At 39.4% G+C, this 26,300-nt stretch overlaps 1 protein-coding gene across 2 annotated transcripts in view; it reads right to left on the bottom strand.

Annotated features, from left to right (window-relative positions):
• LOC106547102 (protein NLRC5) overlaps nt 1–26,300 on the bottom strand; it is a 74,619-nt gene that overhangs the window by 2,222 nt on the left and 46,097 nt on the right. Inside the window, exons 21-34 of one of the 2 annotated variants that reach the window (XM_087729209.1) lie at nt 25,692–25,775; nt 24,030–24,119; nt 22,427–22,489; nt 21,190–21,273; nt 18,416–18,499; nt 17,732–17,821; nt 14,274–14,339; nt 12,171–12,254; nt 11,987–12,070; nt 10,197–10,283; nt 6,437–6,511; nt 4,206–4,289; nt 2,863–2,946; nt 25–108 (exon numbers count right to left, since the gene is read on the bottom strand). In XM_087729209.1, coding sequence (XP_087585335.1) covers nt 25–108; nt 2,863–2,946; nt 4,206–4,289; nt 6,437–6,511; nt 10,197–10,283; nt 11,987–12,070; nt 12,171–12,254; nt 14,274–14,339; nt 17,732–17,821; nt 18,416–18,499; nt 21,190–21,273; nt 22,427–22,489; nt 24,030–24,119; nt 25,692–25,775 — 1,143 coding nt within the window. The remainder of the gene's footprint in view (nt 1–24; nt 109–2,862; nt 2,947–4,205; nt 4,290–6,436; nt 6,512–10,196; nt 10,284–11,986; nt 12,071–12,170; nt 12,255–14,273; nt 14,340–17,731; nt 17,822–18,415; nt 18,500–21,189; nt 21,274–22,426; nt 22,490–24,029; nt 24,120–25,691; nt 25,776–26,300) is intronic. The other variant, XM_087729211.1, reaches the window with a different exon arrangement.

A 26,300-nucleotide genomic window follows, 5' to 3' on the forward strand; every position in this document is an offset into this window, starting at 1 on the left:
GGCAGTATACTTAAATATACTTACTTGATACTCTTTAAGTGGTATTTGCCCTCCAAACTATCTAGAAGAATACTGAGATTATCCAAGCTGAGATCACTATTGGAAAAACTAGAGATGGAAGGAAAGTACAAGTTTTTAGAAAGGTTGTTCAGAAAAGAAGAGAAATAGCAAACTGCCAAATGGTACAGTGACCCTATGAAAGAGAGGCGAATCTGAAAGTGGATAATTGTTTAGGTTTATAACGTTCCTTTACAAAAGTACATTCAAGAACAAAAACCAAGAAAAACTTACCAAGAATTCATTTTAAAACACAATTTCCATTATTTTCAACACTTTGCCAGGATAAAAGACCGCTTGTTGCTAAATTAAATGACCAGAATGAAGGACAAGAGTGAGTTTTTGAAAAATAAATAAATCTAAAACACAGTTTTCTGAAACTCAAAGTCCACCGGGCTTAATTTTGTATGGGGGAAAGGGAGGCCGGGAGAGAGGCTTTAAAGAATCTGTTATCCTTCCTGGTATGCTTGCAGTTTCTTGATCTGATCTACCTCACAGGGCTGACATCAAACACGCTTCCTTAATGGTTCATTGCCCTCCACCCACCCCGAATTAGGTTTCTCATTTCCTTCCCCAGGTAAACGCCATTATGGTTTGTAAAACCACAAACAGGGAAGGATACCACATTAAACAAACCCCACATTTCCTGCTGAAGATCTCCCATGCTTCTCTCATGTGATACTAAACCTCCTAGGATGGCAACCAGCAAAAGCAAACTTCAGAATCCAATGAACTTCAGAAGTCTTTTACGGCTCATGTCATAAACAATAAATCTACGTCCTGAGATGATAATCTAGTGAATATCCATTTCTTCCCCATTCGCTGCTGCTCCCTGCTGTTTTGCTGGAATAGTTTTATTATAGATTTAGTTGCTTGGTATAGTTTTATTTCATTTCTAGCAGATGTTGTTATTTTATCTATTGATTTAGGGTTCTTCAGGGCAGAACTAAGCTACTGTTCTTTAGCACAGGAGAAGGCTTAAAGTATGCCTGTTTACAGAAATGCAATTTTTCAAAACCCTTACCTATCTCTGTTCTCTTCGCCCCAACAGCAGAGAAGAGGAGGGTGGGTATAACTTTGGGTGCCCTTGACTCAGAGTCTTCTGTTCTGCATTTTCCATCCTACTGAGTGACCACGTGATGTGGCCAAAGAATGAATCATTCTTCTTCCCTTTTGCTAACACCCATCCTCCACAGTAGAACACAGAACATAGAATCATGGGGGGTGGCAGGGACCTAAGAGGTCTTCTAGTCCAACCCCCTGCTCGAGCAGGAGACCTTATGCCATCCTGATCAAATGGCTCTCCAATCTATTTTGAAAAACCTGCAGCAAGGAAGCACCCGCAACTCCGAGAGGCAAGCTGATTAACTCTTCTCACTATCAGGAAATTTCTTCTTAGTTTTAGGTTGGATCTCTCTTTGATAAACTTCCACCCTTTCCTTCTTGTCCTGCCCTCAGGTGCTTTGGAAAGTAAGACAATCCCCATGTTGTAGGCTGTATTGCTATTATCCTTGTCACCTTCTCCTCTTTCTCGCTTCTCCGCTTTCCTACGGTACTTACCTTCTCCTATTGGTATATTGTGATTTATCCATTGTTGTTTTATGATTTATGATTGTATCTTACGTATCCCTTTGTTGTTTGTATGCAGACTGAGAGCTTATGCACCAGAGACAAATTCCTTGTGAATCCAAGCACAACAAAGAATTCTATCCTCCATAATTCTTCTCTTCTCTTCTCCTATTCCCATTCCCATTCCATTCATGTCCTCCCAAATCCTTCTCTTTGATAGGCTAGTTTCCCTCTCCTCCTGAATCAGCTGTTGGTGAGAAAAACTGTCACCAACTGTCACCACATGCTTCGGATAAGGATGGTGGGTGACTGGGATGGAGAATTGGGCCACCTTTTCAGTTGCCCAAGTGACAGGGTGAAGGTTTCCATCAAAAATGAGTAACTTGGGGTATGTTTGAATGGAGGTCTATCAGTCTCCTGGGAGGCCCACTGACTGAAAGGATGTCAGATCTGTGTGCAATCTTCTCTAAGACTAAAATCATTGTTCAAAAATAGCCCAGCAACCCATTACAGACCAGTAGAACAATTTTACTGCTCTTTCCTTCACTAGCAGCTCCTAACTCTCACCATAAGGAAATTCTAGAGCAAGTAGATCTATCTAATGCTAGATTAATAGAATTAGTAACGAAAAAAAGATTAAAAGAGCAAAAAATCCATCTCATCAATAAATAGGGACCATGCCTTGAAGATGAGTACCGGTAGCCCTCAAGTTACAACAGTACATTTAGTGATCGTTCAAATTTACACGGCTGAAAAAAGTGACTTATGATCATTTTTCACACTTATGCAGTATCCCTAAGATCACGTTATCAATATTCGGACACTTGGACAACTGACTCATAATTATGATGGTTGTCCTGTGGTCACCTTTTGTAACCTTCTGGCAAGCAAAGTCAATGAGGAAACCAGGTTAGCTGACAACTGAGTTACTAAACAACTGCAGTGATTCACTTAACAACTGTAGCATGAAAGGTCGTAAAATGGGACAAAACTCACTTAAAATTGTTTCACTTAGCAACCATAATTTTGGACTCAATTGTGGATATAAGCCTAAGACTACCAGTGTCCACCTCATCAATAAATCTTAAGTCATAAAAATGAGTACTAGCCATCTTTATGAAGCCCTTCCTTAAAGGAATCCTAAAACAAAGAACTTTCTCATTCCAAAAATCTGTATTTTGCAATAAGAAATTAGAAACCATTAGCAGTTGTCAACATATTAGGTTTTACACTTACTTAATATCTTCAATGGCAAAGCCCCGTTGCAATATCTTAGCTATGTATTCAATGCTGGTGGGAGGAATCCTGTCATTGGTTAACCTGGAAATCCAGAAACAGGACAAGCTGAGAAGAGTCTGGGAGTGTGATTGAACACCCCTTGTTTTCCTATGTGTGGCACTTGCGCAATGCACAGCATAACATTTGTTCATGTAGTGGCATCTATCCATCTATCCCTCCATCTATCTCTCCATTCCTTTATCTATCTATCTATCTATCTATCTATCTATCTATCTATCTATCTATCTATCTATCTATCTATCTATCTATCTATCTCCATCCATCTCGATCCCTCTCCATCCATCTCCATCCATCCATCCATCCATCCATCCATCCATCCATCCATCTATCTATATCTATTTACCCGTCCATCCATCCATAGGTGACCTTTAATCCCAGAATTCTCCAGCCAGATAGATAGATAGATAGATAGATAGATAGATAGATAGATAGATAGATAGATAGATAGATAGATAGGCAGGCAGGCAGGCAGGCAGGCAGGCAGGCAGGCAGGCAGGCAGGCAGGCAGGCAGGCAGGCAGGCAGGCAGGCAGGCAGGCAGGCAGACAGACAGACAGACAGACAGACAGACAGACAGACAGACGTAGGTAGGTAGGTAGGTAAGTAATATAAAGATAGACAGACAGACAGACAGACAGATGTAGGTAGGTAGGTAGGTAGGTAGGTAGGTAGGTAGGTAGATATATAGATAGACAGACAGACAGACATAAATAGATAGAGGTAGGTAGGTAGATAGACAGATAGAGAGGGGGGGAGGTAGGTAGGTAGATATATATATAGATGGATGGATGGATGGATGGATGGATGGATGGATAGATAGATAGATAGATAGATAGATAGATAGATAGATAGATAGACAGACAGACAGACATAGACAAAAAGGCAGACAGATAGATAGATAGATAATCATCTTCTACAATATCTTATCTATCTAGGCCTCTCATCTCTCTCTACATTTATATCTCCTATAATACTTTATTTCTCTCTTTCTCTTTTTCTATTTATCTCTCTATCTAATTTTTATACCATTTATCTCACCTGAATAGACTTTGGAAGATTTACAATACAAAACATAAAATGGTGTAAAAATATAATTAACAGAGTTATAAGCAGAATTAAGGACAATGTTAGAAATATGGCATAAGCAAATCTTGGGAAGTGCAGATGAAGACTTTCACAAACAAGAGGAGGGGAAGCAAGACTGTAGACATCCAGAATCTAATAAAGGTAACAAGGCTAGGCAGCCAACCCATCCGATGCTTTGGTTTAGATTGGACCTACCAAAGTTTCTGCAGTGCTGGAAAATGCACCAAAGCATCAAATGAAGTTGGTCCTTCAGCATCAGGAAGCAGTGGGTGAGATGTCCTGGAGAAGCCAAACCACCTTGATCAATTAATCAAATGAGGAATCAATGCATCTAATATTAAGCCAAAATATCATTTGTTTTTGGCTTAATGTGACACGGGAACTCACTCCCTGGGCTCTTTTTAGGATTCCATTATCACTTTGTAATTGGTTTATGAATCCTAAAACAATCCTTTCAATCATGCCCTTATATCTGAACTCCCAATCCTTATTTCTGATTAAGTTGCGCCCACTTTATTCAACCTCAGATAATTTTCTAAAAAATACTCTGAAATAAGACTGGGGAGGATATTCACAGGGGGAACTCCACTGAACATTGCTTTCAATAGCTTTGATTGAATTCATATGCTAAGTCACGCAAATGAGTTTTTATAACAATGTATAATCTGGTTACTAAGTGGACTCATTTTCAGGGTTTATGCAATATACTGAACCATAAATTAACCAAATAGGTTAAGGGTCACACCATATGCTAAACCCTGAACCAATTATGATCAAAACCTTCCACCTAGAAGACCGTATACCAGGGGTGGGTTCAGTGGTGAAATTCAATTTTTTTTTACTGCCGGTTCTGTGGTCGTGGCTTGATGGGTGTTGCAGGTGAAGGATACTGCAAAACCTCCATTCCCACCTCACTCTCTGGGGCCAGCCAAAGGCGGCACTTGCCAGATCTCCGAACTATTCAAAATTTCCACTACTGGTTCTCCAGAATCTTTCAGAACCTCCTGTATTTCACCCCTGGGTGGGCTGCTCAGGCAAACCGGTAGTAGCAGTGGTGGGAAGCTCCGCCCATCTGCCAGGACACTTCTATGCATGCACAAAAGCATTACATACAGGCGCAAGCACGCCGGTAGCAAAAAAAAAGGGTAACCCACCACTGCTGTATACATGTATTTGCTAGGATGTTACCTGTCCTGCTTAAGAAAATTCATAGTGGTTTGTCTGATTTTTAAGGAGCCTGATGTGTGAACCCACACACAGTGAGGTAGAGCGGTCAAGGGTTTGACTGACACTAGAGAGACCCACTTTCAGCCATGAGGATTCTATAGGTGATTTTTGGGCCCTTTATTTTCTCTCTGCCCAGCCAAAATGATAGTGATGTTCACAATAAGGATGAAATCAGAGGAGACCCAAAAATGTTCAGTCCTCTAAAGAAATGTGAGGCAGGTCTAAACTCTCCATCAGTTAGCAAGTCACTCAAATCTTGTGTTCTCCATTCATTTGAGATTTTCTGTCCAGGCAAATGGCAAGAAACAAATTAGAACATAGAATCATAAGACTGGAAGGGACCTCAGAGGTCTTCAAGTCCAACCTAGTCTGCTCAAGGCCAAAAATCTTGTACTATCCTGGTCAAATGATTGTTTAATGTTTTCTTGAAAACCTCCAGTGAGGGAACATCTACAATATCTAGAGGTAAGCCAATCCACTATGTAATTGTTCTCGCTGTTAGGAAATTTCTCCTTAGTTCTAGGTTGGTAGACTTCTATTTGTTACTTCCTATCCACCCCCTAAAGGGACACGGTGGCTCAGTGGCTAAGATGCTGAGCTTGTCGATCAGAAAGGTCAGCAGTTGGCCAGTTCGAATCCCTAGCGCCACATAATGGAGTGAGCTCCCATTACTTGCCCCAGCTTCTGCCAACCGAGCAGTTCGAAAGCACGTAAAAATGCAAGTAGAAAAATAGGAACCACTTTTGGTGGGAAGGTAACAGCGTTCCGTGCGCCTTCGGCATTGAGTCATGCCGGCCACATAACCACGGAGACATCTTCAGACAGCACTGGCTCTTCGGCTTTGAAACGGAGATGAGCACCGCCCCCTAGAGTCAGGAACGACTAGCACAGATGTACGAGGGGAAGCTTTACCTTTACCTTATTCCCCCTCTGATACTTTGGAGAATAAGTTGGCTCCCTTTTCTCTGTGACATTCTTCAAGTACTGGGGGAAGGCTAGCATGTCCTCTTAATCCTTCTCTTCAATAGGATAGACTTACCCAGTACCCTGCAACTCTTCCTCGTACGGTTTAGCTCCAGACCTTCCATCATCTTTGTTGCTCTTCTGTGCACTTAATATCTTTTTGGTATAATATTAGCAGAAGGTCCCACACATTCATAAAATGCTCGCTGGTGATGCTAGTAAAAAGATTTGCTTACCTGTGGCCCGCAAACGCTCCTTTTCCCACCTGGGGAGGAAATTTCTGTTCCAGCATAAAGAGGGAACCAGTTTTCCTTTTGAAAAGTAAAAATAAAAGCAAGAAAAAAAGATTGATTGGCTAAAATATTTAAGGCTATTCTTAGCCCTCTCCCAGAAACCTGAAGATATTTTCTACTTGTTTAATCCAGCAATGTACTACCTGGAGCATATTTCCCATGGATTCTCTCTAAGCCTCATGCTATCTTGTCTGGCATCTCCTGAGATTCTCAGGACCATCAGTGATTTTGTAGAATAGCCTATTCCCAAGTTTAAACAACACAATTCTGAGTCCCACTAGCTACAGAACGCCAGTCAGTGGGGCCTAGAAGGTCAGCCTATTTTGTCAAGGTGCCACTTTATAGAATATCCTCTCTCTGGAAATTAGAAGGAACCCAACCCAGCTTGGCTTTCATAAGGTCCTCAAGATCTACTTCTGTGCCTGGGTCTTGGGTTCTTTGTATTGTTGTTGTTAGTCGCGAAGTCGTGTCCGACCCATCGCGACCCCATGGGCAATGTTCCTCCAGGCCTTCCTGTTCTCTACCATCCTCTGGAGTCCATTTAAGCTCACGTCAACTGCTTCAGTGACTCCATCCAGCTACCTCATTCTCTGACATCCCCTTCTTCTTTTGCCCTCCATCTTTCCCAGTATTAGGCTCTTCTCCAGGGAGTCCTTCCTTCTCATTAGAGGGCCAAAGTATTTGAGTTTCCTCTTCAGGATCTGGCCTTCTAAAGAGCAGTCAGGGTTGATCTCCTCTAATTCTTTGTATTAGTGACTGCCAATTGTGATTTTATTTCCCAATTTGTGATTGGAATGGCTTTTAATTATTTTAAGATTGTTTGTCACTGAGAATTGTCTGAAAGTTGAGTCATGGCAACTGGCAACTATTTTTGTGTTGGTTTGAGACATTTCACTGCTCATCCAAGTGTCTTCTTCTGTCAGAAGAAGTTAGTTGGAAAAACAGTTGTTGGAACCTGCTACTTCCTCCCACACCAACCTCAGAGGTTTCTTCTTCAAAAGGTGTGGCAACATGTGAAGATTCTCAATCACTGAAATAAAACTGTTGAAAGTTGAGTCATGTGGCAATTGGACTTTTTGTTGTTGGTGGTTTGAAACCTCTCACTGCTCATCCAATGCTGGAGCTGCTTGGATGAGCAGCGAAATGTCTCAAATTAACAAGAAAGTAAGCCCAGTTGCCATGACTCAACTTACAGACAATTTTACCTGGATGACTGAGAATCTTCATCAACACTGACAGTTATTTGTCAAGATGGATGGCAGAAGGAAAGAAAGAAGGAAGGAAGGAAGGAAGGAAGGAAGGAAGGAAGGAAGGAAGGGTGGATGCATCCAATCTACTCAAAAGCCACTACATCCTCAACTGCAATCCAAGCCAGGGCCTAAATAGGACCCTACCTACAGAAAGCAATTGGGCAACAACAGAGATGGAGGATTTGAAGGAGGGGAGGAGCCAACATCGCAACAATACAACCTGTGGTCTCGACAGTCCGAGACCGCCGTTGACACTTTTGCCACTGGACCGTCCAGTTGGACCTAAACCTAAACCATCCCATAGAGACGGTCAACAGGAAGACAAAGCCTTGCTGGTCTCAGGGACATCACAAAGTCCCTGATTGACCCAAGGGAAGCGCTTCAAGCCGGTGGCAAACAGGCAGCCCCAGGCTGACAAAGTTGGAGATGGCTCCGGAAGGAAGAAAGTGAAAGTTAGTCCATCTGGTGAGGGGTTTTTTTCTATTCTGAGAAAGATTGCCCAAAGAAACTTTAAAAAAAAAAGATAAATTAGTCCTTTAAGTAAAAGAATAAAGTGGCGAATTTAATTTTTATTGGACTGCCTTGGAAAGTTTTTGTTTTTTTCTTTGTAACAATATTTTGTGGATTGAAGTGTTTCCTGTTTCTCCTCTTAAAGTGAACGGATTGATTTTTTTCCCCTCTATTCTTTGTCACCTTATTTTTTGGCTTGAACTAAAACCTTTTTTTATTTTAACAATTCTTCCTACCATTTGTTATTAAATTCCATTAAAGACAATTAAAGACCTTTGTTTTCCATAAGCTTGAGACAAGTATGAAAAAGTGGAATCTACCACTCGGAAGTCAGAGTCTGGAGGGTTTTTTTGAAACAATGTATCTTTTGTTCTTTCTTCTTTGATCTCACTGACTTTGTAACTGAAGGGTTTGCAATTTGCTTACAAAATCTGATAAAGAGCCAAGGGCACGAATTGTTTTTGCAGGTGTTTTTGGAAAATATTTTAGCAAGGGAAGGAAAAGGAAAGAAAAAGATAGAACCCTTCTTCTTTGAAGAGTACAAAAGAACTTGTGCTCAAGTCAACTTAAAATAAATAGATATAGATATACACACAAAAGAGGCTTGGAAGGCTAGAGTGGCAGAAACCTTAAAATTTTGAAATATCCTGGCTGGAATTCAAAATATATTGGAAGGATTTGGGAGATTTGAGAAGAAGTTGGATAGACTATCGTTTCCCACAGTAAAAGATGATGGGGTTGGAGCCCCAAAAATTAAAGAAGAGAATGAAAATATAGAATATAAAGACAAGACAATAGATGAACGTATTAATGGAGCAAACAATGGGTGAAAGTGGAAAGAAGAGAAGATGGAAAAGTGAATTTGACAATTTGGAGCTTTATCCCAAATTTCAAGATACAGGAGGAAAAAAAGGGTGATAATGATGGAGTTAAGAAGAGAAACCTTTTCAGAGATAAGTCTGACAACCAAAGACAAGCTAATTTCAATAACAATTCAAGGGCAACGAGATTATCAGAGAGATCTTTCAAGCAATAAAATGCAGAAAGAAGTTTATAAATTTTTTATAAAGGAGTTAAAAAGAGAATTGACACAACAACTAGCAAGAGAAACATGCCACTGGAAAGATACAGGTTGATAATGAAAGTTGATGATAAAAAGTTAATTTTTGGTGATTAATAAGTAGGAATTTTAGTATTTTGTAAATTGTTTTAGATAGTTATTAAATCTTTATTTGTTAACATATAATTTATTATGATAACAGTAATGAAATGATAACCTTAACTAGTAAAAGTAACTTGCATATAAATTGTACATTGGGACTTGGGGAAAAGACCTATAAATTTTATTAATAAATTTCTGTTTAGATCTTGTTATAACGGTGTTGTTTCTTTTGAGCCTGATGAGAGGAGATGTGATATAAATAGTAAATAATTTTTAGCTAACTACAACAATAACAAGGGAATGTTAATGGATAATGTTTAATGATATACACATGTGTTGTATTGGTAAAAGCAAATTGGATACAAGCTTTAAATAGTGAGTTGGGGGGGAAATGCTTAGATATTTTATTGATTTTTTTTCAGAATATGTTATAAAGGTGTAATGTTATTGGAGGTTTATTGAAATTGCGAATGAATGCCAGTAGGTGGTTGTGTCTTTAAATACAAATGATGTCAGATAAAAGTACGTTTAAATAACTGTAGTTAAATGAGAATTGTGGTACATTGATAGTAAAATACATAAAGATTTTTGATTTAAAATGTACAATTCAATATGAATGAAGTATAAGTAATGGCTGTGGAAGAAACGCACGAAATGTATTTGTAACCAATCGACACGCTTTCTACAAGATGTAATGAAGGATGATTCTTTTTTTCTGTTTTTGTTCAATTAAAAAAATAAAAAAAACTTTTCAAAAAAAAGTGATGGAGGATTTAATTACATGATAGTGATCACTTCTCCCTGGACTTCAGTAGCCAGACTCAGGAGGGCAGGAAAGTTTTCATATGTCACCCACGGCTCTTCTAGGCTAGAAGACAAAGCAAAAGAGCTGAGAGAAGCATGTTTCCACTCAGAAGGTTCCTCATGGTTTTCCCCTTCATCATAAGAGAACCCCAGACCACATTCACAAAGTTTTATTTTTATTTTTATATTATTATTGTTGTTGTTGTTGTTATTATTATTATTATACAATTGTATCACAGCGGCCAGTTGTTTCACTGGATTTGGCATTGGTTACTAGTCAGGCCTAGAACGTCGTAACGTATTTTCGTAATATGCGTGCAGATCCAAACAGTGCGGCTTTTTGCATTTGACTGATGGTGATTTTGTCAATATTTAACTGTTTTAAATGTAATTCCAGTGCTTTTGGAATAGCACCCAGTGTGCCAATTACCACTGGAATTACCACTGCTGGTTTGTGCCATAATCGTTGAATTTCGAATTTTAAGTCCTGGTATTTCGTGATTTTTTCATATTCCTTCTCGTCGACCCTGCTGTCACCTGGTATTGCGATGTCTATGATTGTAACCTTATTTTTCTCAACCAGTGTGACGTCTGATGTATTATACACCAGTATTTTGTCTGTTTATATACGGAAATCCCACAAGATCTTGACCATCTGATTTTCGGTGACTTTTTCAGGTTGATGTTCCCACCCGTTTGTTGCTGTTTTAATATTATAATTTTTGCACAAATTCCAATGGATCATTTGTGCTACTGAATTGTGCCGCAATTTATAATCAATCTGCGTGATTTTTTTACAACAGCTGAGTATGTGATCAACAGTTTCATCAGCTTCTTTGCAAAGTCTGCATTTGGCATCATCAGAGGATTTTTCGATTTTGGCCTTAATGGCATTTGTGCGGATAGCTTGTTCTTGCGCAGCCAGGATTAGTGACTCTGTTTCTTTCTTTAATGTACCTGTTGTTAACCATAACCAAGTTTGTTCACTGTCCACTTTATCTTTTATTTTTTCCAGAAATTGGCCATGCAATGCTTTGTTCTGCCAACTCTCCATTCCTGATTTTATCACATCTTTTCTGGTTGTTGTTGTTGTTGTTGTTGTTGTTGTTGTTGTTATTATTATTATTATTATTATTATTATTATTATTATTATCGTATGGCATTCTTACGGTAGCCAGGAGACCAAAATGCTATTACAGAGTAATAGTTTGGCTTGCTAAGATACCAGCCGTGTTACAGGACACACTTGTACATTTCCCAAAGTGTGTCACAGGAGAACAAGCTGGCTTCCCACCAGAAAGACACACAGCTCTTCCTACAGCTTCACTCACGACCCCTCCCTCCACCATAGCTGCCTCACAAATGGGTGCCGCAACCGGAAAGTTTCAGAGCCACCAGGAATCTGACTGCCTGCACAGAGCATCAGGTCGTCTCCCCCACCAAAGTGGTACCTATCTATCTAGTCGCATAGAACATGATTTCAAACTGGACAGATGGGTAGACACTAAGACATGAAGTCACTGAGTCACAATGTCTCTTCATGCAGAGGTCAAACACTAGATATCATCAGTTTAATGTTATTACTTAATTGGGTAATGAAATATCTGAAAACAACCAATCTAGCTCAAACACCAAAAAGTCCATAGTTTCATACTGAACTGTAATATTCATTTTTGAAAGTTCCACAGAGCTGGAAGTAATAATAAAACAAGGAACAAAGCAGAATTTCTTTACACTTTCTAATTTCTTGATTATATACCTACTTACCTTATTTTTTGTGTGCTAGTCCATCTCCTTAGAGACCTAAGGAGAGTTTTGGCACTTATGGGTGTCAGGCCATTGTTGATTGATCTAGGAACAAATACAATAAGCTAGTGAAAAAAATCTGGTTGGATAGCTCCTAACCAAACCATCAGACGGAAGAACGTTATGAAATAGTTCTTGAACTCACATGAAATTGCTTGGGGCAGAGCACCCTTCCAGCCTACTCAACAGCTGTGCCAGATGTTCTGCTTGGAGATTGCATTCCTTTAGTCTAGAGGGAGAGGAAAGAGAAAAATCAACTCAGGTGACTTGTTGCACTTGTAGTAGATTGTAGATTGTCTACTCATTTTCTATCCTTGGCTGAACTGGTTGGATTCTAAATGAATTCTTAGTCATCTCTTCATTCTCCCTCCTGCCCTCCTAGCATGAAGGAGAAAGAAAAAGATAAATATAAAAGCACTTAAACTTTCTGCGATGGTCTTCCTAAGACCAGATGGGCCAGCCTGACGAGAAACATAGTTTGCTTTTAATTTATTAAGTCCCCATCAAAGAGATAAATTCCTATTACTAATTTCTCTTAGATATGTATGTTTATAAGGAAGGGGGAGAGGGAGAGAGAGAGGGAGAGAGGAAGAGAGAGGGAGGGAGAGAGAGGGAGAGGGAGAGAGGGAGAGAGAGAGGGAGAGAGGGGGAAAGGAGAGGGAGAGAGAGGAGGGAGGGAGAGGGAGGGAGGGGGAGAGTGAAGAGAGGGAGGGAAGGAGGGAAGAAGAGGGAGAGAGAGGAGAGAGAGAGGGAGGGAGGGGGAGAGAGAGAAGGAGAGGGACAGGGAGAGAGGGAGAGGGAGAGAGAGGGAGAGAGAGAGGGAGGGAAGAAGGGAGAGAGAGAGGGAAGGAGAGGGAGAGAGGGAGGGGGAGAGAGGGGGAGAGAGAGGGAGAGAGAGAAGGAGAGAGAGGGAGAGAGGGAGGGAAGGAGGGAGAGGGAGGGATGGAGAGAGAGAGGGAAGGGGAGAGAGAAGAGAGGGAGGGAGAGGGAGGGAAGAAGAGGGAGAGAGAGGAGAAAGAGAGGGAGGGAGAGGGAGAGAGAGAGGGAGAGAGAGAGGGAGAGAGAGGGAGAGAGAGAGGGAGGGAGGGAAGGAGAGGGGGAGAGAGGAGAGAGAGAGGGAGGGGAGAGAGAAGAGAGAGAGAGGGAGGGGGAGAGAAAAGAGAGGGAGGGAGGAGAGAGTGTATGTGTATGGAATATATGCATGTGTACAGGTAGTCCTTGACTTATGACCAAAATTGAGCCCAAAATTTATGTGGCTAAGTGAGAAATTTGTTGAGTGAGTTTTGCTCCATTTTATTATTTTTCTTGTCACATTCACTGTATCTGCAATGAATCCCTGCAGTTCTCCGTTGGCTTCTCCGTTGACTTTGCTTGTCAGAAGGCCACAAAAGGGGATCAGGTGACCCTGGGACACTGCAACCGTCATAAATATGAATCTGTTTTCAAGCATCTGAGTGTAAATCACATAATCATGGAGATGCTGCAACAATCATAAGTGTGAAAAATGGACCTAAGTCTCTTTTTTCAGTGCTGTTGTAACTTCAAAAGGTCATTAAACAAACAGTTGTAAGTTGAGGACCAGCTGTATATATCTCTCCCTTTTATTAGTTTACAAATCACTGAGGCAGCAAATCATATCCAACGCACCTTCTTCTTCCTCCTCTTTTCCAAACAACAGGGAGCTGTGAGAGGGAGTACAGCTTGCAACTATCCTGAAAATAAGACCTCCCTGGATAATAAGCCTAATCGGGCTTTTGAGCGCATGTGCTAAAATAAGCCCTCCCCAAAAATATTGCAACACAGCACCTGCTGCAACTCAAAAATAATAAGACCTCTCCGAAAATAAGGCCAAGTGCTAATTACCCTGTCTTATTTTTGGGGAAGCACAGAAGGAGCCCAATTAAGTAACCATATTTAGCAAGTTGTGTGAATTCAACCACCAACATTTTGAAAATCAAACCCCAGATGGATAGTTGAAACAAACACACACAACATCTTGCACCAAAGTTCATTTATATTGTAAAAAATAGTAAAAACAGGGAAATTTGCAATGAAAGTGTATTGTAGGGGCCCTCCCTTTAAAAAAATTCCATCAGGAATGATGTACACAAGCCTTTCAAATAAGGTGACTTCATGGTGAAGTTTGACAGTTCTTATAGAAGAGGCTTTGAACAATGACGGACTCCAGAAATAATTTACAAAATACTCTAAATTGCTAAAAGGAGAATTTGAGTAATATTTCACTTACCTCAGGATCTTTTGAGGTTTATCTTGTTTCTTGAGTGTGATAAGCAGCATTTTTTCAGAGCACAAACTGGCAAAGAAAGAAAAATTAACAATTTGAGAAAAAAAGCCTGGATATGCCTTTTTATTCTGTTCAAACCTTAAAACTATTCTCTATTCCAAGATCCCCAGGTTTTTTTTTTTAAGATAAATATGCCTAGAACTTAAAAGAATGCAATTGAAAGCCATCGCAGGGTTCTCTCTTCCACCTTCTAACAAATATAGCAGAATCTTCAAAAATTCAGAATATCCAAGAGAGGAGGAGCCAACATCGCAACGTTACATCGTGCGGACTCGACAGTCCGAATCCGCCAATGACACTTTTGCCCCTGGACGGTCTGGCAGGACCTAAACTGTCCCAAAGAGACGGTGACTAGGAAGACAAGTCCTTGCTGGTCGCAGGGACATTGCAAAGTCCCTGATCGACCCAAGGGAAGCGCTTCCAACTGACGGCAAAAAGGCAGCCCCCAGGCTGACATAGTTGGAGACGGCTCCAGAAAGAGAAGTGAAAGTGTTCCATCTGGTGAGGTTTTTTTTTCTTTTCTTTTAGAAGATTGCCCTAAGAAACTCTTTCTTAAGCTAAATTAGTCCCTTAAGCAAGAACAAAGCGGCGTATTTAATCCCTATTGGACTGCCTTAGAAAGTTTTTTGCTCTTGCCTGTAACGATGTTTTGTGGATTGAAGTGATTGCAACGTTTCCTGTTTCTCCGCTTGAGGTGAAGGAATCTTTTTTTTTCTCTATTTTTTTTTACTACTTTAACTTTTTTGGCTTAAATTAAAACTTTTTTACTTTAAAAAATTTCTCCTTCTACTTGTTACAATATCATATTAAAGATACTTAAGGAATAAGTTTTTAAAATAGTTGAATCTGCCACTTGGAAGCCCAAGTCTGAAGTCTTTTTTCTTTTGCTGTTGTAACAATGCATCCTTTGTTCACTCCTATCTGACTACACTGACTTTGCAAACACAAGGGTTTGGAACTTGTTTTTAAAACCTGATAAAGACCCAAGGTCACAAATAGTGTACTGCTGGTGCGTGTGGAAAATATTTTGGCAAGAACTGGAAAAGGAAAGAAAAAGATTAGAATCTTTCTTCTTTGAAAACCATAAAAGAACATTTGCTTAAGATTTAAAATAAAAATAGATATACTCTTCAAAATTTGTGACAGGCTAAAGTGGCAGAAAGTACCAAATTCCTTTCTTTGCTTTTTCTTTATATTTCTTTTTACTCTAAAAAATGGATTCAATACTCAGATGAAGAAAACGTGATAATTCAAAATATTCTGGCTGGACTTCAAAACATCTCAGAAGGACAAGAGATTTGACAAGAAATGGAACAGACTATGGGGTATCACTAAAAAAGATGATGGGGTTGCAGCCCCAGAAATTAAAGAAGCAAATGAAAACATAGAAAACAAAGATAAGAAGTTAGATGAACTTATTAATGGAGTAAATGTGAGTGAAGGTGGAAAGAAGGGAAGCTGGAAAAGTGACTTTGATAATTTGGTGCTTCACCCCAAACTCCAAGATGCAGGAGAAAAAGAAAGAGCGAAAAAGATGGAGTTAATAAGACAAATCTATTCAGAAATAAACCTGACAACCAAAGTTAAGCTTACATTAATAACAACTCAAGGGCAACAAAACTACATGAAAGATCGTTTAAGCTACAAAGTGTGGACAGAAGTCTTAAACCCTGGAAAGGTCCTGGAAAGAGAATCGACACAACAGCTGGCGAGAGAGGAAAGACCATTTTGTTACTGGAAAGACACTGGTTAATAATGCTAGTTGATGAAAAAAAGCTAGTTAATTATTGATGATTAATAAGTAGAGATTTTAGTACTTTATAGACTGTTCTAGACTACCATTGAATGTTTATTCATTAACATATAATTTACTATGATACTAATAGTGAAATGATAACCTTAGTTAGGATAAATAACCGGGCCATAGAAATGCTAATAATGTATACTTTTGGTGATTGTTAAATAGAAATGTTAACATCTCTTAGATTGTCTTAGATGTCTAATGTTTATTTTCTTAGCACATAATTAACTAATTTGGAATTGAGGGAAAAGTCCTATAAATCTTATTAATAAATCATTGTTTAAAGACGGCTATAAAGGTACAATATTGTGTGGGCCTGTGGAGAGGAGTGGTGAAATAAACAGTAAGTAACTTTTAGTCAACTACAATAATAACAAGGAAAGGTTAATGGATAATAGTTAATGATACATACAGGTGTGTTATGGGGGGGAATGCTTAGATATCTCACTTAACTGAATTTGTTTTAGAATATGTCATAAAGGTGTAATGTTATTGGAGATCTATTGAAACTGCAATTGAATGCCAGTAGGTTGTGTCTTTAAATATAAATGATTCTAGATAAAAACATGTTTAAATAATGGTAACCAAATGAGAATTGTGGTACAGGGATAGTAAAATACATAATTTTTCTTTCTTGACTCAAAATATACAATTCGATTTGAATGAAGTATATGTAAGGATTGTGGAAGAAAGGCACAGAATATATTTGTAACCAATCGATACGCTTTCTACAAGATGAAACGAAAGATGATTTTTTTTGTGTTTTTTGTGTAACCAAAACAATAAAAAAAAAATTTCAAAAAAATATTCAGAATATCCAGAAGCAAAAAGAGATTTTTTTTTCTTACTTGAATTCTTCACAAGATATAAGGGAGAAGCTAAGTTGAATTCTGGCCTTCAAAAACTTTAAAACGGAAGCCACAACACCTTGGCAAGTTCAAGACTGCCTAGCTGGAGAATTCTGAAAATTCTTAAAATTGCCAAGGTTGGACATCTTCCCCATACATGATCTACATTAAAAAGGAAGAGGGCTTTAACTGCAGAATTGTAATCATCATCTTTAGTTTTTGGGTTTTTTTTGCCAACCCCATCACTTCAAATTTCACTTTATATCCATCTTACTTTTGCTTCAACGGTGTTGATTAAGAAAGTCTCTTTGAACATGATTCAATTATATATCCAAATCAAATTAATGGGTAGAATCTGATGGACACTTTAGATGGAACTATGAAATTCCATGCTTCAAAGGTGATACAAGGACTTGGAGAAACATTTATTAAATTTACATGCTGCCCATCTCACTCTTTTTGGTTCAAACTGAAGCCCAGAATTGAACTGATTTTCTGAATTGACTTAAGTATGACTGAGAACCTGGACTGAATTCTCAACAAAATTACTAATCTATTTCCATCACTTTTCTGTCTGGTCCCCTTTTGATGCCTTTTGGAACAGAGCAGGTTAACTTCTAATCCATTTTTATATATTCTCTGCCTACTTCAAGTCCTTTTGAACATACAGCCAGGCTACCTTTCTGCCCTGAAAACCCCATTTCTACATCCATAATAATACCAAAAGAAAATAAATTACTACAAATGTATACCTTGCACAAATTTCAACTACATCATCCTTTGTGGCAAGGAAATTAACAAGCAGGAGAACTGCATCTGGCGAGATTCCATTGTGGTTGATTCTATGAAAGAAATGACAATTGACAGATTACTTCACTTTCTTTTACAGGTTCAACATATGTTACATGATTTTATTAAAAACTATCAGTAATTTCTTTCTATGTGGTTAAGATGTTACTAAGTTAAAATAGTTCATTTTCCTAGATTCTATTATACTTGAGTCTATACTAGAAGTGAAATTGATGGATTATTTTCCTTTTGAAAATAAAACAAGTGTTCATGATTTTCTTCCAAAGCAATTAGTGGTAATGGCTTCTTTTATTCAAATTTCTTATCTAAATTCCCCCAATAACAACTACTGATAACTTCCCAGTTTCATTTGTTCCTCAGTATCTAGGTCAGTTCTATTGCATATTAAGAGGAGGCTAAAGTTATCTTTGGCATGACTATTTTCCAAAACACCTGAAGGAAGAACAAGAAGCAACTTATGGAAACTTATCAAAGTTGTCTGAGAAGGATTTGTGCAATAGTGGTGATGTTAGGGAGACAGCAGGTTGAAGTTCAACAGATAAAGTTACAGTGGGGGGGGGGGAGGGGGTCACTTTCCCATGGAATCCCATAACTTCCACTCTGCTTCTCACACTGAATCCACTTACTTCAATGAGCAGGAATTCTGGATCTTGGGCAAATGTTCGAAAATCCACCTTAATCCTTCGTCATCAAAATCATTCCCGGACAGACTAAGAAAGGAATTTTAAAAAATGTAAGTTTCCAGGATAGATATATTTAAAATGTCCCTATTGGTTCAACAATTATTTTTAAAAAAAGCTTAACCCAGTGTGAAGTTGTTCTCAATGGAGAAGTTGGATTCCATTCTTCATGACTTCAGAGCAGTATTTTTAATGGTTAAATTTACAGATGATTGAGTGTTCTGACCGAGGCTTCCCAAACTCCTTGTCCCAACAAAAAAACCTTTGATTAATTGACTGTGAATTCTGCTCATTCACATCCAGCAAAGTCTTTCAAGGGAGGATTTACAGTCACAGACTTTATCTGGCAGAGAGCTAAGAGGCCGATATCTGCAAAACTTGGGAAGGAGTCTAGGAGTCAGGAACCAATTAAGCGAATGGTCTCCTCCAAACTCCACTCCCCTTTTTGCTCCTCTTTTATTTCCTCTGGGAGGGGCCATTCATCGTCCACTTGTGGCCTTACTCACAAGTCGACCCCTGTTCTTTAGCTGTTCCCTTCGTCTTGCAACTCTGCGCATGTGCACACTGGAAAGAGGCTCCAGCTGTTAATTTGCCTCACTGATGTCTGACTCGGAAGGCAGCTGATAACTGACATACGGCCCTGGCCCCCACTCTGCCTCCAACACAGAGCCCTCATCAGAGCCTTCCCCAGACTCCAGGACTGGCCCATCTCCCTCCCCAACCTCCTCACTGTCCGACTCTGCTGTCAGGCTCTGCTGGCCACTGGCAGGCCACAACATTGAGAGACAAGTGCATGGTGAGTTCTTTTGCAATAAAATGGAAGTACAGACAGTCCTTGACTTAGAAGCATTTGTTTAGCAACTGTTTGAAGTTGTAACAGCACTGAAAAAAGTGACTTGTGACCATTTTTTCAGATTAACAACCCTTGCAATATCCCCACAATCACATGATCAAAATTCGGATGCTTGGCAACTGTCTCATATTTATGATGGTTATAGTGTCCCAGGGTCATGTGATCACCTTTTGCAATCTTAAAGCAAAGTCAGTGGGAAAGCCAGATCCACTCATCAACTGTGTTACTAACTTAAAAACTCCTCTCCTTCGTTTAACAATTGTGGCAAGAAAGGTCATGAAATGTGGCAAAACTCACCTCCTTAGCAACATCAATTTGAAGCTGAATTGGGTTGTAACTCAAGGACTACATGTAGTTAGGCCATACTCTCTTCCAGAACGGTTAAATCATAACATCTTAAGAATCATAAGGCTGGAAGGGACCTTCCAAGGTCTTCTAGTTCAACCCTCTGCCCAGTTCTGAGTTCCCACTTCAATGTTGGTTTCTACAACCCTGATTTCTTATCCAAGCTTTAAGTCATTCATGCTTAGTTTCCCAGTTGCCTGATGGACTCATTTTGTAATTAATAATTTGGTTTTCTAAAGATAATTGTGGCAACTATTTTAATTATTTTAGAATTTCCCTGCTGCGTGACGTCTTATTTTGATTTTTCAGCAATAGAGGTAATTTTTGAGCTACTATTTTCCTTACTTTCCTTAGTTACTTACCTTTACCTTACTATAATTGAGCCTAATAATTGCAGCCATAAATAATGATGGTCATTAATCAGGCCACTACATACCAGACCCATTTTTTTATAACTATTGTGGCAGTAATTAAGCAAATCCATTGTTCACTATAAGATGTTTTTTGTTGGAAACCGGAAATAAATGTTTGTTTGCAGCAAAAATATCCTAAATCGATCACATGACCGCAGCACACTGCAAACAGCCTGGAGTGGTATGGAGGCTCCTGCTTCAACAGAAAGTTGGATTAGAAGACCTCTAAGGCCCTTTCCTGGTACTCTGTAATTCTAAACAACCACAAATATAGGCCAGTTTCTGAGCACTCAAAATATGGTCATATAACTGTGTGAGAAGGAGGGAAAATATCAGAACTTTGAATCCAGGTTGTTAGTAGTTTTTGGGGGGATGGTCACTAAGTGATAGGTCATAAGTCAAGGTTCATACGATGGTTGCATCATCCCTGGGGGGCGTGCACGCGATCCCTTTTTGTGACCTTCTGACAAGCAAAGTCAATGGGAAAGCCAGATTCACTTAACAACCAGGTTTACTACCTTATTCACCACAGTGCTTCACTTAACAACTGTGGCAAAAAAGGCTGTGAAATGGGGAACCAATGCCTCACTTAACAGCATTAATTTTGAATTCAATTGTGGTGATCAGTCAAGGAAGAGCTGTAGCTATTGGGGTGGTTGAGTTTCATTTTGCCTTCTCTATTGCTTCTCAGGCTGGCTTGATTCATTTTCTGTTTCATCCATCATCTATTTTAATTAATTTATAATCTGTTCAGAACTGTGACAATCCATTAGTTTAGGTTTACAATCAACACATCCACGGATATCTCCTCTTCACTCTGAAAGTGCAAGGCAGCAATTTTGGTCTCCTCTGTTATTTAAAATTGACAAGAACAACCTTGTTGTAGAGTTGAGAGAGAGAGAGATGGCAAACTCCACGCTTGGTGGAAATCCGAGTCTCCTTAATCCCAGTTCAGCATCTCTGTCTCTCTATCAGTGTCTCCCAACCTTGGCAACCTTAAGATGTGCAGACTTCAATTCCCAGAATTCCTCCAGGTCCCACGCCCACAAATTTAGCACAGAACTTTGGGAAACATCCCCCCCTCCCCAACTGTAATGATATTCTCTTACTCCAGCTCCGCAAGATGGCCACAGTTTTCAAACACGGCACATAGAGCCCTGAGATGAGGCTGGTCAATGCCACAGTTGACGAACCTGTTTGAAGACAGTTCAAGGTGAAAGACAGAAACAAGTCCTCCTTTAAAGGTAGAAAATGATATTATAATGATGCATTTGTCTGAAAACTGGCTAATTAACCCAGGAAGAAAAGGGAACAGGTATAATTATTAAACATCATTCAGCAAAATAGGGATGGCTATAAAATCTTTGTTCTGCCTTTGTCTCTTGCCTGACCAAAGCTAAATCTGACTAATTTGAACAAAACACAAATTAAAATGGAATTCAATTATTTTACTTATTTATTAAATGTATGTGACGCCCATCTCATCAAAGGTGGACTCTAGGTGGCATACAACCAATTATTTAAGTACAACCAATGAGTTAAGTGCAATTAATTAATTGCCACATATTTAATGTATTTTTCATTTTGTGTTTTTGCAGCAATTTTGGAAGGGTTCTCCAAAGGCACCAAAGAAAAGCCATTCAGTGCTGAGACTTCAAATTGTGTGGTCTTGCAAAACTAAAACAGGGAGGGAGAGCTAATCATAGTAACCTGAGCTTCAAAATGCCTTTATGAAATGCTATGTTTGACCATTTAATTATTGGAGTTCTTTGTTTTCCATGATTTCACATACCATATTTTTTGGAGTATAAGATGCACCTTTTCCCCCCCAAAAAGAGGGTGAAAATCTGGGTGCATCTTATACACTGAATACAGCATATTTGGCCTCCTGAAACCCCGTCCTCTTCACAAAAATTGACATGCATAGCCTTTAGGAGGCTTTCAGAGTGTTTCTGGGGGCTGGGAAGGGCAAACATAAGTGAAAAACTGACAATTTCTGCTCGGTTTTGGCCCCCCAGCCCCTAGGAGTACTCTATAAGCCTCCTAAAGGCTATGCATCCCTTTAATTTGTCAAAAAATGGGCCCATTTTCACAAAAAATGGGCCATTTTTGGGAGGTCTGCAGAGTGCAAAACCTTTTTTTTAAATTTGCCTCTTCAAAATCTTGGTGCGTTTTATACTCCGGTGCATCTTATACTTCAAAAAATATGGTACATGAATGAGTTGCTAATGCCTGAACTATTTGGGTCCTTCCCTGGATTTTTAAAAGCATGCAAGATGTATCCATGCTCTTGAAAAAAGCAAAAGTGTCATAAGAACATAAAGGGTTGGATTGGACGTCACAGACCTGCAGTAGAGTGCTTCGCTTGCTTGACTTTCCACAAAACGCAAAAAAGCATTTTTCCTTAATCTAGAAACATAACAAAGAATAGGTTCACTTTTAGAAACCAGATTCCTCCACTGGGATGAGGCATTCTCAAGTCAAAACACCTGGGACTTTAAAAATGGAGGGATGCCTCCAACTGTTCATCCCACAAAGAGCAAGAGAGGGTTGGTCTCTCTTTGAGCAACATGTGCCGCATTGATGTTCCATGGCTAAAGCAAGGGCGTTTGACAGATTCCATGGAGATTCTGTGTACAGGCAATGCTCAGCTTATGATTGCCTCTCTTGCAGGATTTTATTCAACTAATAAATTTCTATTTCATAAAGATCTCTCCAGAAGTCTGCATCTTTTCCTGGCTTCTCTTCTTCCCATGAAACCCCAAGGAAACGTACAGGATGTCAGCGTTCCAAATATCATCCAAAACTAAATCAGAGTTCAAGGCAGAGCTTTCCTCAAAGTTCCAATTTATTAAGAGAGACATGTTGGCACATCTGTGGAAAGCTCTGCCTTGAACTCTGATTTAGTTTTGGATGATATTTGAAACGCTGACATTAACCCGGATCTGCTTTAAAATAAATCACCAGCAACCCCGGCACGGGGTGCTGGCGAGGGGTGCTGACCTGACCTGGTAAGTGTAAAATATCAGCGAAGATGAAAATAGAACCTTTGAGAAAAGAAGCCGATGACGAGACGCTTCTCTATGGATCTTCCAAAGTGCAAAGGAGTTTGTGTGGGAAGAAATTGGAAGATTTACAGCGCCTGGGAAAATGCTGGCGGAGGGGGCTGGAAAGGCTAATTCCACAGGTGTGCCAACGTGTCTCTCTTAATAAATTGGAAGTTTGAGGAAAGTTCTGCCTTGGACTCTGATTTAATTTTGGATGATATTTGGAACGCTGACACAGGGAGTCCTTGACTTACAACCCTTCATTTAGTGACTGTTCAAAGTAACAACAGCATTGAAAAAAAGGGACTTACGACCGCTTTTCTTACTTACGACCATTGCAGCATTCCCATGCTGGTTATGAGGACGCTGCAATAGGTGATCAAAGTTCACACGCTTGGCAACTGGCTCATATTTATGATGGTTGCAATGTCCCGGGGTTATGCAACCCCGTTTTGTAACCTTCTGACAAGTAAAGGTAACAGGGAAGTCAGATTCACTTAACAACCATGTAACTAATTTTACAACTGCAGGGATTCACTTAACAACTGGGGCAAGAAAGGCTGTAAAATGGGACAAAACTTACTTAACAAATGTCTCACCTAGCAACATGAATTTTGGGCTCAATTGTGGTCGTAAGTCGAGGACTACCTGTATTAAGAATGGGTTATCCTGACTGTAGTGCTTCCTCTAAGGGAGAGTTTCCCCATATGTCTTTGGAGATTTTCCCCCCTCTCCTCTCCAACAAATTAAATGCAGATTAAATTTCAAAGGATACCTGTATATCTATCCCTAAACAAGAAATTTTCATGAGGCAAGAAATGGGAGATGGGATTATAGGTTCCTCCATCACAATAGGCTTCAATTCATCTACATTTGTCTTATTCCAAGCTTTCATTGCTTACCTGATGTCCACTTCAGAGATTCTCCTGCACTGGTTGAATGAATTAGCCAGCAAGTAAATCCCAATGAATGAAAACACATTATCTCTGATGCTGCAAAAAATTGGGAGAAGAGGACAGAAGTAACAACACGGGGGCTGGGTTTGCAACCATGCTTGATCCACCACCATGATAAGTTGATGAATTAACCTACTTCTCTTGGTTTACCCAATCTATTGAACTAAATGCTCTGAGTTTCCATAATAGACAAAGACTTTAAGACTTGTGGACCAACTCCAAGAATTCACCAGCCAGCATGGCTGTCGAGGGAATTCTGGGAGTCAGTCGTCCACAAAGTTGCCAAGTTTGAAAGCCCCTGCACTAAGCCAAAGAAAATTAAGTTTACCCTCTTGTGCTAATGAAGATAGTGGATCTTTAACTTGTTCAACATTGCATCACTGTTGTATCTGTTTGTACGAAATATGAGACTGTAGCTTGTTTGGACTACGGGATTTAGAATTTTGAGAAAATGTGGATGAACCCACAAAATGGCTGGGGGAATTTCCGAGCCCTCAACAGCCACCACAAGGGTCACAGCCAAGTAGAAAGTACCAATTTATGTGGATGCCTTCTGCTATAGTTCTTCTTTCTTCCACCCACATTTCATTTTTTTCTAGGGAGATAGACACACATCTACAAAAAGCAGTGTAGTTCAGTTACCCACCATCTTAGAATAGAATAGAATAGAATAGAATAGAATAGAATTCTTTATTGGCCAAGTGTGGTTGGACACACAAGGAATTTGTCTTTGGTGCATATGTTCTCAGGGTACATAAAAGAAAAGAAACATTTGTCATGAATCATAAGGTGCAACACTTAATGATAGTCATAGGGTACAAATAAGCAATCAAATCATACAAGGAAACAATATAAATCGTAAGGATACAGGCAACAAAGTTACAATCCTGCAGTCATTAAGTGGGAGGAGATGGGTGATAGGAATGATGAGAAGATTAATAGTAATAGCAATGCAGACTTAATAAATAGTTTGACAGTGGTGAGGGAATTATTTGTTTAGCAGAGTGATGGCGTTCCGGAAAAAACTGTTTTCTAAGAATGCAGTGGAACCCGGAATTTTTCTTGAAATTATAAGGGGTATGGAAAATGGGTACAGGTAGTTGACTTAAAATCACATTGAACCCCAAATTTCTGTTGTTAAGAGAGACAGATATAAAGTGAATTTGCCCCATTTTATGACCTTTCCTAGGACAGTTGTTAAGTGAACCACTGCAGCTGTTAAGTTAGTAACATGGTCGTTAAGAGAATCTCACTTCCCCATTTGTCAGGTCGCAAAAGGTGATCACATGATCTTAAATCATAAATACATGCCAGTTGCCATGTCTGAATTTTGATCACATGACCTTGGGGATACTGCAAAGGTTTGTAAATGTGAAAAAGAGTTCTAAAATCCCTTTTTCAGTGCCGTTGTAACTTCGAACATTCACTAAATGAAACTGTTGTAAGTCAAGGACTACCTGTACCTTATTTTAGTTTCACAAATCCTTTTTTTTAAAACTTAAACATAAAAAAGTGAAGAGTGTGTGGAATCTGTTGTCTTTTTAATGGGAATTGGCAGCTCTGTGCAACTACATTGGACTTCTCAGGCAGAAATCTATCGAGACCCACCTTAAGAATCTTAAGTTGCTGAGACCGGACAGACACGACACCATCTGCTTAACATCTTCATCGTTTAGTGAATTTCCAGAGAAGCTAGATAGGGGAAAAGGAAAGTTTGAGATGCATCAGAAGAATAACGTCTTTCATGACTACTGCATTTGTGGAGGAGAAATACATTTGAAGGTTCAAAGAGCTGTTGAAATGGCCTCCATCAACATCAAGCTTTTGTGGTGATTTTGAGGAACATCCCATCAATGCTTCCGTGACTGGTCAAACTCAGCATAGATTCAGTAGGTGTGTCCCAGGGAGCTGAGCTTTTTTCAAACTGAACTGCTCCATAGAGAAACGATTTGGAGGCAGCAATGGTTAATCTTTCCCTCCTAGGCATCAAACTTGAAAAAATATTGAAACTAGGCAGAACAAATGCTCCTACTAAATGCCATCATCAAGATTAAAATTTCAGGGAAGCTAGTTTGGACCAAATCCATCTCATGAGCCATTGAATCCTTGCTCCATTTCTTATCAAATGCCAACTGGAAAATATTAATCAATATTTCTGCTTCTGAGTTATATTTTATAACCATTCTGCCTTCAGAGTGCAGTATCCAACATTGTTAA

The sequence above is a fragment of the Thamnophis sirtalis genome, unplaced genomic scaffold, assembly GCF_051295495.1.
Source record: "Thamnophis sirtalis isolate CommonGarterSnake01/CBP01778 unplaced genomic scaffold, rThaSir2_p1.2 scaffold_14, whole genome shotgun sequence".
Taxonomy (NCBI): Eukaryota; Metazoa; Chordata; class Lepidosauria; order Squamata; family Natricidae; genus Thamnophis; species Thamnophis sirtalis.